Source organism: Pristiophorus japonicus, chromosome 6, assembly GCF_044704955.1.
Source record: "Pristiophorus japonicus isolate sPriJap1 chromosome 6, sPriJap1.hap1, whole genome shotgun sequence".
NCBI lineage: Eukaryota > Metazoa > Chordata > Chondrichthyes > Pristiophoridae > Pristiophorus > Pristiophorus japonicus.
This window is the reverse complement of record NC_091982.1, coordinates 83,660,795-83,674,888: the sequence shown is the minus strand read 5'-3', so window position 1 is coordinate 83,674,888 and position 14,094 is coordinate 83,660,795. Positions and strand designations below refer to the sequence as shown.

At 42.3% G+C, this 14,094-nt stretch overlaps 1 protein-coding gene across 1 annotated transcript in view; it reads left to right on the top strand.

Annotated features, from left to right (window-relative positions):
• Nucleotides 1–14,094, top strand: part of pof1b (POF1B actin binding protein) — a 106,228-nt gene that overhangs the window by 51,677 nt on the left and 40,457 nt on the right. Inside the window, exons 6-8 of the mRNA XM_070882109.1 lie at nt 3,463–3,496; nt 5,652–5,732; nt 8,499–8,591. Of these exons, the coding sequence (XP_070738210.1) occupies nt 3,463–3,496; nt 5,652–5,732; nt 8,499–8,591 (208 nt within the window). The remainder of the gene's footprint in view (nt 1–3,462; nt 3,497–5,651; nt 5,733–8,498; nt 8,592–14,094) is intronic.

The window sequence follows — 14,094 nt, the reverse complement described above, 5'->3', positions numbered from 1 at the left end:
TCTAATAAAATATTTGTTGTATCAAACTATACTTTTTAATATGACTCTTGAAGATCACTTAAAAACTTGTAAAGTTACAAAACACTTTCTATGTGAAAAATTTTACACTAAGATCACTTACACTTCAAGATCACTTTTTAGATGCAAAATTAAATAATTTACAGAATGTGAGAGCATTTACACTATAAGATCACTTAACCATAAGATCCCTTATAAGTTGTAAAGTTACAAAACTTACAAAACAATTTCAATTTGAAAAACGCTACTACAGCTACATCAAGAACAAAAGCAGCAAAGAAAGGCTGCAACCATGTCTCATCCATATCTCAGTGAATGTTCACTTCCTCATGGGGATGTCATTTGATTGGCTGGGCTGTGTGCCCTTATTGCAGCAGCTACCTCACCCAGGCCCACCCTGATGGCCTGTGCCGACACTTGCATGCCCTCCCTGACGGTCTGTGCCGTCGATTGCACTCCCTCGGACATTCCCTCTCTAAGTTCCCGTGTCATTACTGCTATTTCTCCTGTCAGGACCGTCAACTCTTCACCTACTGCACTGACGCCACCGATGAGTGATCTGGTAAGCTCATTGGTCTCCATACCCATTGCCACAACCTGAGTCGCATCTGTTGCACGCTGCATCTCAGGAGAGCGTGTCTCCAATCTCCTTCTCCTCTGCCTGGGTCTGCCTTGTGGCACCACTAAACTGGGAGGCATAGGCACGGACGGTGGGATGCTCGGTGTTGCAAGCGGCACCACTACACAGGGAGGCGCGGGCTGGGACTGTGGGACGCTTTGTGTTCCAGACGGCTGAACTGGAGGGAGAGGCTCGGGCTGGAATGGTGGGATGCTCTGTGTTGCAGATGGCAGAACTGGAGGGAGAGGCTCGGGTTGGAACGGTAGAGCGCTCGGTGTTCCAGACGACAGCACTCGAGTGCGAGCCATGGGCTGGGATGTTGGACGAATGGGTGTAAACTGCTCCATGATATCAGCAGCAACACTGGGACCCGAAGCGTCGGAATCAAAACCATAGTAGGTGGAACCAGAACCTGTGCGAGAGGGAGGCACAGGCTCGGACGGTAGTGCACTGACTGTAGAATGCTGCATTATACCAGCAGCACCACTGGGACCCGCAATATCGGAAGCTAAACCATGGAAGGTGGAACCAAGACCTATGCTCGGGGTTGAAACTCTAATGCTCCTTGATGGGGGCTCATAAACATTAAATTGGAAGCTCTGCAGACATTTCAGTCATCGCTGCCATCATCCAGTCTGGATCGTCCGCAGCTGGTTGTACTGGTTCTTGTTCTGTACCCCCAGGATCCTCAGGGTTGGCAGCAGCAGCATCGTCATCATCATCATCATGTGCTGCAAAATACATCAGAACAGTCAAATGCTTAACAGCAAGGGAGGGGGCCGGATGGGTGGTATGAGTACTCTCACACATAGCAGGCCAGGCAGCAGGTTGATTTAAAGGGCCATGATGCATTTTCAGGACTTGCCCTCTTCCTCGCGTGCGGGCCCAACTTGTGCTGTACCAATTGCTTTACTCCATGTCCGACTCATCATAGCAGCTACCCTTTGTTCCAAGGGTGTCAGTGGATGCAGATTGGGCATGCCTCCTCCTGTCCAAGTTGCCTCCCTTTTTGTTGTGGGCCAATTTCTTCTGCAAAGAGTAAAATATAACTTTTTACAGTGTGTGTCAGTCTGCAAGGTGGGACATACAGATAGCCAGGTTACAATTACGATTAAATTAAAAATGGGAAATATTACTTACACTAACTACTTGACCAAGGTCGTGCCATTTCTTTTTACACTGACTTCCAGATCTCATGGTATGCACCACTGCGCAGTAATCTTCTGCAACTTGGTTCCAGCGTTGTTTCTTTTCTTTTGGTGGCACTTTTATGCGACCTCTGTTGCTGGTATCTAGCTCCTGCCATCTCTGCTCAATTACGTTGACTAATATCTCCACTTCCTCATGCAAGAAATTCTTTGTTCTTGGTGGACGTTGATCCATTGCAAAGTTGAATTGGCACTCTTATTTCTCCAAACACACAGTCCTTAATTTGCATGCACCAATGCAGCACCGGTTCTGCAAGTTTAGCAGTGAAAAGCTGCATTCACTGATTTCAGCAGGTGATTTATTCAGCAGTGCTGCTAAAAGCACTCCCTCACACACAGAAACATCAAAAAAAATTAAATACAAGCCTTTGCAGGGGTCCAAGAAACAAATCTTCACTTTTTCTGCAGTCCTTTTAAAAATGGCCGAGTGCCAATGTTTGTGTGAGACTACGCATGTGCGCATGCTCCAACGCGCACGCACAGGGTTGCCGACACCACGAAGGCTAATTTAAATTGTACCCGCCCCCTGCTACTTAGAAAATCGGCGCGAGTGTTAGGCTCCGCCCCCTGCTGCGAAGAGCGTGCCGCGCCAAGCAGACATCGAGCTCCAAGGAGCTCGAGAATATCGGACTTTTTTTTAGGCGCAGTTTTCGGCGCCCAGCTCTGAAGTGCGCCATTTTCGCCACGGGACGAAACTTGGGGCCTATGTAACTTGTGCTGCATCCACCCTGTGTGTGCTCGGTGTAACTCACGCTGCACCCACCCTGTGTGTGCTCGGCGTAACTCACACTGCAGTCTTCTCCTGTCTGTGCTCTGTGTAACTTGTTGGGCCGGATTTTCGAGAGGTTTGCGATCGGATTTTCGCCGCGATTTGACCCTTGCAAAGCCCAGGTGCGCTAACATGATTGAGTTTCGGCTCTCACCCGACCCATACGCGTGTTCCGAACACCAACAGGTCAAACTTGTTGGTGCAGCAAAAAAGGTAAGTTAAAGTTTAAATTTTTCTTAAATTTTTTGCAGCGATTGTTAGTTAAGGGTCTTGTAAATGTTTTTGGAATGTTTGGTGGAATTTTTTTCCCCTACCCAAGGCCTCTTTCTCAGCATTGCCGAGCCCGCACTAATGTTGGCGAGGATCGCGTTTTTGCGCCGAGAACAGTTGTGCAACGTCTCCCTTTGTGATGCGCCAAAGGCTGAAAGTGAGGCCTTAAATCGTTAGCGCAGCAAAAACCTTAATTTTCACATCACTTGTTTTCGCCCAAAAACCCGAAAATCCAGCCCATGGTGCTGTGCCTCAATGACCTTTGTTTATCTCTCTTTGGCTTCCCGTGTGTGCAACCTGTCGGTTCCCATCAATAATTGAGATTTCATTTTATAAATAAACGTTAATAAGCTCCTAAAACTACCTATATTTATTCTGTTACTTATTAAATAGAAAAAGCATTGAAAATAAGAAACCTTGACTGTCAGACCATGCGGTTATGCACACTGATACCGGTTTGTTAATGAATACTAAAATTCAATAACTTGTAACTGTTCCTGTATCCATGCAATGCAATTTATCTTGACTCAATACTGTACACGTTTAAATATATTTATTATAATTGCATTTTTTGACAGGCAAAGCAGGTTGGATGTGAATATTGACTACAATGTAAGTATTGCAGTTTCCATTTATAAGCTAATATATAAAGAAAACACTTGCTCTATTATTATTGCTCTGTTATATGGAGTTCATTGCCCCTGAATGCAGAAACAATTAATGCAAAAACAAGGACAGGAAAAAAACACATTTTAGTGGTTATAAAAGGCAACCCATAATCAGATTAATTCAGGGGAAAATATAATGCAGCAAGCCCACAGTGGGAAATATTACAAGATGAGTAGGGTGCAATCTCAAACCATCCGAACTAGGAATAAAGAGTTTGTGAATGAATAAGGAGATTAGGCAAAAAATTAAAGTCCAAGAAGGAGATGTACAACAAAATGATGGCTTCTAATGTGGAAGAAATTCCAAGAGCACAGATGAGTAACAAAAAGGGAGCGTATAAACAGGTAGGAAAATAGTGGCTTCTGCTTTTCAAGATGGGCTGTTAACTTGTTTTGGTGGTTACAGAGATGGAGCTGATACAAAGTAATGCTCCTAGCAGTTGGAATCAATTCATTTAAGCATTATTGTATTTGTACTTTAGCTCTCTTTAGCAATAATTTAGTTGGACTTTAAACAAATTCCAAAATATTTTAAGATTGGATCAGCTAGATGCCATTTTGAGTATTACAGTGAGAGGTACTCGAGAGTTTGAACACAACATAATCCATATGTCATTGTTGACTTCTCGTGCAATATTTTCCAGTTTTGGCTAGCTATTTATACAGTACTGTCCTTTAACAGTGGGAAGTATCTGGATTAAAAATAGATAAGCACATCATCTGTATTTCTTTACAATTCAACTGGGATTCACTTCATGTCTGCATTATATCTGTTTTAAAAGTTTGTGTACTCTTGTAAAGATGATCTGCTTGAGTGATCGCAACTGAAAGCGTAGCTGAGCATGACCATGTGAGAACCTGAATTATAAATAGTTGAAGCAGGAATGGTGGAAGGAGACCGAGTTTTAAAAAAAACATTTTGTGATTGAAGACCCGCAATGGCCGTCCAAGATGTTTTTTATTTGTAAATATATATATTCTTAAAATTCATTGATTTAAAATATGTATTTAAAAAAGAAACCTTTAGTGGCTAGTCTTCCGGATTGCTGACTCAGAGATTGGTGGCTCTCAACCTCCCGGGATCTCCCCCCACCATTGCTCAATGAAAGGAAATGAGGAGAGAAGTGCTGGGCGGGTGAGACTGAACTCTCCAACACCACCTCTGCACTCGGCAGCCTACCATTTTCCACCCTTTCACTTTAATGGACACGGGCTGGCGAGCAGAGAGGGGTCATTTCTACTCCCGTGCACTAGAGTGGGTTCAGAGAAAAGTGGAATGGATGATTGTAGGACGTGTGGCTCAAAATACTCAATGAAATGCACAGAACTAACCTTTATACGAGAACAGAAAAAGGTACTAATAATGAGAATTATTTCAGTTAGATTATAAACTAGGTGACAGAAGTAAAAAATTAACAAACCTCAAGGAAGACTTGAGATTAATATTTATTTTTTCAACTGAGTAGTGGAAGGTTAATGTAGAACGCCACGAGAAACTTAGTAAAGCATGTAAAGAAGCATCTCCTGGAAGTTGACAACACTTGGGAGGAGGTGTACCAGCCAGCCAAAAACAGGAGAATGGAATGGAGAAAACTGGTGCTGGCCCTGTGTATCTGGGACACTATAGGACTCACTGATGGACAAAGTAGTGGATATGCAGAATAAAATTTAGTTTAAAAGAACATTCTACTTCATTGATTTATGCCTCCTACTATGAAGGAGACTATGGCCCATCACAGGCTGAAGGAACAAGCGGGACTATACGGGGGTGGGGGGGAATCGTGGAGGAGCAAGGAAGAGATCTGATGGAGTCATTCTTTTTGTTTTTCATATTCTATTCATAGTACGACCATTTTGCTAAAATATTCACGTATAAGAATTTTAGGACCAGAATAATTAAGTTACCTTCTTGAGTAATTAGGGATGGGCAATAAATGCTGGCCTTACCAGCGACGCTCATCTCCTATGAATGAATAAAAGAAAAATTACTGGTCAGATATTTTCAAGCAGAACTTTTGTAGAGATCTTTTAGATTAGTTAGAATGTCAATGTGTTTTAAAAATATATCGAGCCCTAAAGAGAATGTGTTTATTTTCCAGGGCACCAATGAAAATGTTGAAACTTTGATACCAAAAGGGCTATCTGAATTGACAAAACAACATTTGCGCTATCTCTTGCAGGTAAAACTGATATAGCCATGGCAACAGTTATAGAACTGTCAGTGTAAAGTGAAGATAGGTTTATTATGTTTGCGGAAGTAAGCACTGGAATAGCCATCGTACTTGAAGGAAAAGTCCAGTTAACATAATAGCAACTATTCTACCAAGTGTGGACTTCCCATTTCACTGTGACCTTTATATCATGTGCCTGGCATTCATCCGAGAATTCTTCACTGTTTGTTATGAGTGCCATGTTATAGAAAGGCATTTTAATGCATTGAAAGAAGGAAACAGCCAAGATTTTGTCTAAGGCTGTGAATGCCTCTTGCTTACTTCAAGCTTTAACTCTGCAGTACAACAGTAACTATGTACCGAAGAGTGAGACACAGATCTCTATGGATTAGGTCAATGGTTTTCAAAGTTTTCATTGTGTAAGTATTGACATCTTCCCTTGCATCCCCAATCTCCGGAATCTAACTTCCAAAAAATAGTGTCAGCTCGTACGTTGCCCCACTTCCCCTGCCCCCAATCCCCACCCCCAACCACCACCAAAAGGAAACCAGTGGTGTCTTATGAGAAAATGCATCTTATTAGCATACGCTAATAGAAATAATAAGCCAATGAGTCAAGTATTTTTTTTTTAAAGTAGGGTCTCTAATGACACCACACACAGTAACCTCACCTCCCTAGAGGCAAGACACCTTTTTTGAAAACCTATAGATTAGATTGCAAAAGGTAGTTAGTGTTGTTAGTACAAATCATGGGAGTTTCTGTAGGTTGTGAACTAAAATATCTTCCTTCTGCATGCCCTCCAGTGAAGATAATTGGGAAAACTTTTTCTTTGATAGTACAATCCAAGATAGACTTGAGGAGTGGAATTTCCTGTGGTGCCGTAATCGGGAAGTTACACCTGAAATTAAGCCCATTCATGCACCCACGACGGAGCTTAAAATGGGCATAAACAATGGGAGTCCGAGGAAAGCGCTATACTCACGTCATATATTCCTTGAAAATTAAAGTTTCAAGCCATTTAACTATCATTCATGCACATTCGAAAGTACAATCATGGAAGCTTTTGAACTTTTAATGTGACTTATACTGATGCCATAAAAATGCATTCAAAGCAACACAAAATACAGTGCAGGTCTCGGAGGGCTTTGTTTCCTGCTGCACCTAAAATTTTGGGCTTAATTTTACAGTCGTTTTGAAGCAATGTAATGGCAGGAAATTTTCATGTACAGCTCTTTAACCTGGAAGCAGACCAATTATAATGAGCCGAGATGCGTTAAGGGGCAATGATCAATAGACCGGTGTAAAAGCAAGGACATTTGCACATACACACGTAACCTACTTGTGTCTGAGTTTCCTCGCAAGTAGAATTAATTGATTCTTGACTATCTTATGAAAAATGGTTGAAAATAGATCAAAAATTTGGAGAAAGTAATAACAAATCACACATTCTCCACATTATTGGAATGCAGTTGAATATAACGCCAAATATTTGCTTTATGCCCTGATTACATGTGCCTCTAGGCACAAATATCCAGGAATTTCCACCCTGAGATTTTTACACTCACTGGTACAGGAGAACACTTACTTTACAATCCATTTGTATACGTACAGAAACAGGATCATTACCATAAAAGAGAGTGCTTTCAATGTAAAGAGTTCTCTCCTCCACCCCACAAGCAGTCTCCTTCCCCTAACAACCCTCCCATTTCCCAAGGGACCCATCATTTTATGCCATTATTATTTGAAAGTAGCCATTCTGCTGACACCAGCAACAAGACCAATCACTAAGCAGCTTCTAGAGATTATCATCTGGGCCAGTTGTGGTGCTGGACAGAAGGTATCTGGTCCAGCAAAATCCAGTACATGAACAAACTAGCAGAATTAATTGATTCTTGACTATCTTATGAAAAATAGTTGAAAATAGATCAAAAATTTGGAGAAAGTAATAACAAATCACAAATTCTCCACATTACTGGAATGCAGTTGAATATGAAATTTATTTCCTCATCCTTTTTGTACCAATGTTCTACCCTCCTTCTTCCCTCAATGCATTGACTCCTTTTCTCCAAATGGTCATTATTCATGTGGTAGCAGGTTATTCAGGAATCCTGAACAAGCTTGATCCTTTCTTCACATAACGTCCACACAAACATTTCTACAAGAGTTCAGTGGATAGCACATAGGAGCAAGAATTATGGCTGATTTCTCCTATTCCGAGACTGTAGAGGTCAACCACTGTCCTGGCTGAGATCAGTTACCTCAGCACAAGCTGTAGATTGAATTTGAGACTTTGCTGGTCTGTACGACTCAGCTAATTGCTTAATAAACTCAGGGAGCCAAGGGGAGATTCTGCCTGGACGTTTCTAAAAAGGTAATGTTCAGGTTTGTAATTTTGTAACTTGAAAGTGGTGCTAATTTTATGTTCTCTATCACTCAACAGTCAACATTTCACAGACACAGCCTCCAAACAATCATTACGGTTGTCTTGCAGTTACAGGTTAAAGGAAGATACTTAATATCATAAATGATTAATTTTACAGAAAATCCATTCACACTGCCTTCAATTTGTAACTGTCACTGTGCTCTGTTAGCTATTGATCAGCCATTAAAAAAACACGACCATATCTGACTTACCATTGCTTGTTGGGAGGTTAGTTGTCAGGTTTCTGCAGTTGTGATGTTTACAGTTCAGTGACTAGGCTTGAAGGAACCAGTACCTCGTTCGTAGAATATTACAGATGGCGGAACTGATGTGTGTGATTTTTTTTTTTTTAGACAAGAATTACTGTGGACAAGTCCCTACGACTACTTTTGGCCACATTCAGCAGCCTACGTGAAGACCTGCTCCATCTGCATGATGACCTAAATGTATGTCCAAGGGGTTGCAACAATTCGGTGTCTGAAATGAAATACTTATATTAAATTTTAACTGTTTGCTTAAGTGCACCTAATATTGAGGATGATCACTAGAACTGTATACATCAAAATTAAATCCATACAGTGTTTGTGGTTATAAATCTCAACTATATTATAGATATGTTCAAGAAGGTGGCTCACCTTCTCCAGGGCAATTAGGGATGGGCAATAAATACTGGCCTTGCCAGCGACGTCCACATCCCATGAACGAATTAACAAAAATATGTTTGAACTCAATATATTTAAGGCGGAGATGGACAGATTTTTAAATGATAAGGGAGTCGAGGGCTATGGGGAGTGAGCGGGGAAGTGGAGTTGAGGCCAGGATCAGATCAGCCATGATCTTATTGAATGGCAGAGCAGGCTCAAGGGGCCGAACGGCCTACCCCTGCTCCTATTTCTTATGTTCTTAAGTTTGTTAAAATAGTACCAAGAAAGTAAGACATTAGAGGGTGTGCATTATCACAACAAAATCCCCATTCTTCATGTGTGAGCCAAGGTAATGAGAGTTGGAAGCCTATGGGGTCATCACAGCCAACCCAAGCCTTGTTTTCACCTGCTGTCAACAAGAAAGCACTTTTCAGGATGGGTATGTGGATAGAGATCAGCAATAGAAACCCTTGTTATTTTCCCTCTTCTCCATAATCCAGGGACACTAATGACAACAGCTAATTCAGCATAAACTAGAGGTTGAACCTATCTTGTATGACTCAGTGCCACATCATGGGGGCGATTTTAACCCGACCCACTCAGCGTAAACTGGGCGGGAGAGTAATTAAAATCGTCTTTAATCAACTTACCTGCTAACATTCTGAACAGGCAGCAAGGACACCCACCTGAAGCTGGCAGGGTCCTCCTTTAAATATCCAGATCAGAGTTTGATGATGCTGTCGGACCCTGACTGCAATTTTAGCTGGTGGCCTGAGCAGGTAAGCACTTGTGGCCTTCCAGCCAGGTGAAGACAGCGGGAAGAAAATCCAGGGCCAGGCGAGGCCCAAACAGATAAGTTGTAGTATTTTTTAAACTATTTCCTTGTAGGGCTAGGTGGAACAGGAGTACCTCCGCTGCCCTAAGCTTCCCCGCATTTCCTCCTGTGAAACCCTCCCAAAAAACCACATAAGAAATAGGAGCAGGAGTAGGCCATTTGGCCTCTCGAGCCTACTCCACCATTTAATATAATGGCTGATCAGACTATAGACACAGCTCCACTTCCCTGCCCACTCCCCAACGCTTGCCCCAACCCGCGTAACAACCCCCGGAGTTAGCAGGCAGAGACGGATGGCAAGGTATAACGATCTTTTATTACAAACATACGGGAACACCTCTTATCACAGCCGCCTATGAGTGGAGATGCTCCCCGAACAGCACAATTATACAACTTTTATACATTACAAAAACCCCTCCGTTCCCTGGTAAGACCTCCCTAGATCTCTAATTGGACTGCCTTATCAGTGCTACTTCTCTAATTGGACTACCTTATTAGTGCTACTTTGGATTGACAGGCCAAGACCCTCATGACCACCTTAGGCCGTGACTAGAATGACTTCATTAGGTCAGAATTTGTTGATTCTCCTTGATGCCCGTGAGTCCGCCTCGAGCTTCTTCGCAAGGTCTTATCAATGTCTGTTTAGGTTCTCACATCGTATCCTGTCGGAATATTATTGAATTGATAACTTCTGGAGCCTTGGTACAGGGCCGAAGAGAGACCCTTTACCTCCTTATGGGTCGGTGCAGGAACCAGCACTTTAACCCTTGTCCCGCTGGTACCCCAATGCCAAATTTCTCTTACAATTCCCTCCTTTTGGCCCTTGGCTATATGCCAAGCTGGCCATATTTCCCGATAACTATTTCCCTGTAGGCAAGTTCCAAATAGGTCCGTTCACCTGGGTGGCCATCTCCCAAGCTTCAGGACTTCCTGAGACCTTTCCTGCAGAGTTAAAAAAGGTAAGTCCTGTAGGACTGCTTAAATTTTCATCCCTTATGGCCTTAATCATAGTGCGTGCCCTGACGTATTGTTTGGCCTGCTTAATTCGTGCACGTGTTAATCCCATCATGACCATCAGAACCAGGCCCTGTATTACTACAAGTACATGTGATATAATTCTTATCCATGGGTGGATCTGAATATTAAGTCCAATGTTCCACAGCTTTGAGTACCAGGGCTGATCAGCCAGCATCGCGTTAGTGTCTCTCTCTAGGTTGTCTACTTCTTCCATCAGCTGGATATACTGTTGTCTTTGATTCTGGATTCCTTGCACCAAACGTTTAATTCCGGTGCCTTGCGGTTCCCATACCGCCTCCTTGTACCCCTCTCTGAGGGTATCCGTGACCGTTCCGTGGATGATTTCCATTGCCTTGGGATGTATGTGGTATCCATTTATGTCTATTTTTCCCATGGGCCTGAAACAGAAGTTAGGGTTGGTGATGACACAGGGGGTGACTCCTCCCCTGGTCTTAATCGTCGGGTTGGCTACTCCTGTGCTCACGCACCAAATCTCCATTCTCTTGTGGAGCAGCGATTGTTTCAGAATCGTGTTCGAGAGGAGTGATACTCAGCATGTTTGGTGGAATCTGCAATCATCATACCTCGACATAAAATCACTTGATTATTTTTATAGCAATCAATTATGTCAATGCCTTTCGTACTAATTTAATTTTAATCACCTGTCTGGCAGGCTGATGGTAACGCAACCGAGTTTGGTTTCTTACTTCACCGATATTATCGATCTGGTATAAGGGGTCTCCCTTTGTTACATCATACTGTGGTATGGACAACGCAAATCCAATCATATTCACCCGCCCAGTAATACATCTGAAATTTGGCACCCATGCGTGATTATTCCTTCGTACCTCGCATTTGTCATTCATTTTTTTATCTAGAGTCCAATTGTTAAGTATGCTGTTCGGGATCCAATCTGGTATGTCCCCATTCTGGATTTGCTCCAAGTTATGTTGTACTTCACTTAATCCAGGCCCCATACCCGGAGCAAACTATCTCAGCTTGTAATCGTTTACTTATGTTGTTCCCCATTGCGTGGATCAAATTTATTGTCTTGGCATGCTTCTGTAATGTATGGGCCACTTGTAGGGCTTGGTTATCCAAGTCCCTCCCCAGTAAACCCTTCAAGACTACGCCATTAAGTTGTTAGCCTGGTCATATATTGCATACAGGTCTATGGAATTCATCATCGTAACCCCTGCCGCATAACCCGTGCCTAGTGTTTCCATTATTCCTCTTTTTGTTCGACCTTGTCCTGTTCCCTTTCTGACATTAAATCTCAGGGTAGTGGATTCCGGGCCTTCGAGGATCCCTTGTGCCAGGTTCTGGTATAGACTTATAGTTTCATTCCCACTGAAGCTAGGAAGAATGATATCCATTAGATTTAGGTTAAGTAGTCGCTGATGCGCCCCAATTATATCCTTTCTTTAGATTCTTTTATTACTAGCCCCCCTTTGGCTCCAGTCTTTATGGACGGGCTTATGGGGGGACTTGCGTGGTTGTGCTGGGAAGAGTTGTTGTCCCCAGGGTGGTTGTTGGGGCAGTGGTAGGGCTTCCCAGGGTCCCTTTGGGCGTGTTTGGTGTCCCAGCCGGACCTTTATTGTCATCTTTCCTCCACACTCCATTCCCCCCCCTTTTTAGGTTGTATTCCTTCTTGTTTGCGCTGCGCATGATCAATACCGGCTTCTCCGTGTTATAACCGTGTCACGCTTCAGGACATACAAGAGACCTCCCTTGGTCTTCTTTTTATCCCACTGGCCAGTTTTCCTAAACATCCTGGTGTCCCACCCCCCTTTTGCCCCGTTCTGTTCCCACCCTTCTGTTTCTCTTGCGGGGTGGATTTGGCTGCTTGTTTTGCAGCTTTGTCCGTCCAGACATGAGCTTCTAGAACTGAAATTCCATCCAGTTGGATTTCTGCGCCCTTTCCCTTTTGGTCCTATGAACTTGCTCCTGTCCTCGGAATCTACTGGCGCCCATGGCATCGGCAGCCTGCTGCATTACAACCTTACTTAATACACTATACATAGCCATGCGTTAAAATAAGTTCTGTCCTTGCTCTAGTCCTTGGCTGCTGGGATGCATATTTCGGCAGTTAAATTAAACAAAGTTAGGTTATGTAGTTGTGTCTTTCCTGCGTGTGCTATATCTCTCGTAGTCCATCCAGTATTATCCAGTGCTTGTGTGGGCCTTAAGGTTCCCAATATCCTGAGTTTCCAGAGTCGAAGTAGCCGCTGCGGTCCCATCTCGGTGAGTGTTTTATCTGCAAATTTTAAACAGATAGCCTGGTCGTCACCAGGTGTTAGGTTCTGGTCTACGCATCTTTTATCCATGTATGTTGAGGTCACTCTGTGAAATCGGAGGTAAGGATTAGGCTGGGTTTGTAGACTACACTTACCCACCGTGGGCTCTACTGCCATAGGTGATGGTGCTATGGCTGTGCACTGCACTATCCGTCTGGTCCTATTTAAAAAAAATATCTTCCAGCTTATTTATCTTAGCTTTTAACTCTTGAATTTGTTTTGTTTGAGTATCTTTCTTTTATTTGTATCAGGCGAGTATTATTACATAGGCTAGTTCTGTTTTTATTTTTATTCTGACTATCCCACCATTTCCTCTATCTGTCAGGTGAGTCTTTTTTATTCTATTTAGAAATCCAAATTAATAATGTCCAGTATAAAACATCTGTCAATGGAAAGGGTTAACTCATTTACAGGTTTGTAAGAAAGCCTGATGTCATTACGTGACTTCGCGTAATCATCCGAAAAATTCTTTATTAAGTCTTTGTGCCTTCAAAACTTGCTTAGATATTAGGAATCCGTTAAAACAGCAGAAATCATTAGTAAAGCCGTCATAATAAAAGTACTCTCATCAGGAAAGAAGGCATTTTAGATTGAACTCCAATTTTTTCTTAACTTCTAATTCAAGTACTTGCCAAAGATTCTTTTTTAATTGATATAAAACGAGACCACACATTTTTAATAGCTATTTTGTTTACTGAAATCCAATTTTCACATACAATGTATACATTCCAACATTTCGTTTTATTTTACGGTCCCGTTCACTGGGCAAATCTTGTGTTTTATTTCTCTCTCAGCACAAAATCTAAACATCCGTGCCAGTTCCATTTTCTATAAGAATTTAAAAATTCAGTAAGATTCTCTAATTCCCAGTTTTTTCTTTCTGTGCTGAGTTCGCATAGCTTAGATCTTTTCTCCTCGTTATTTTCAAAACCCTCCTGCTTTTTAGACTGTTGGGGACTTATCTTGATAAACAACGTCCATTTTGGAAATCTTTCAAACTGCAGTGAAACTTTCTCGTAATTTAAAATCATTATCAATGGAGAGTGTCTTTTACCTCTTCAAATTGTATTTTTTTTCAATTAAACCAATATCTTTTTCACAGCCAAGTTATGTCTTTTTCCATCGCAAACACCCCCTTTTTTTTCCAGCACCTAAT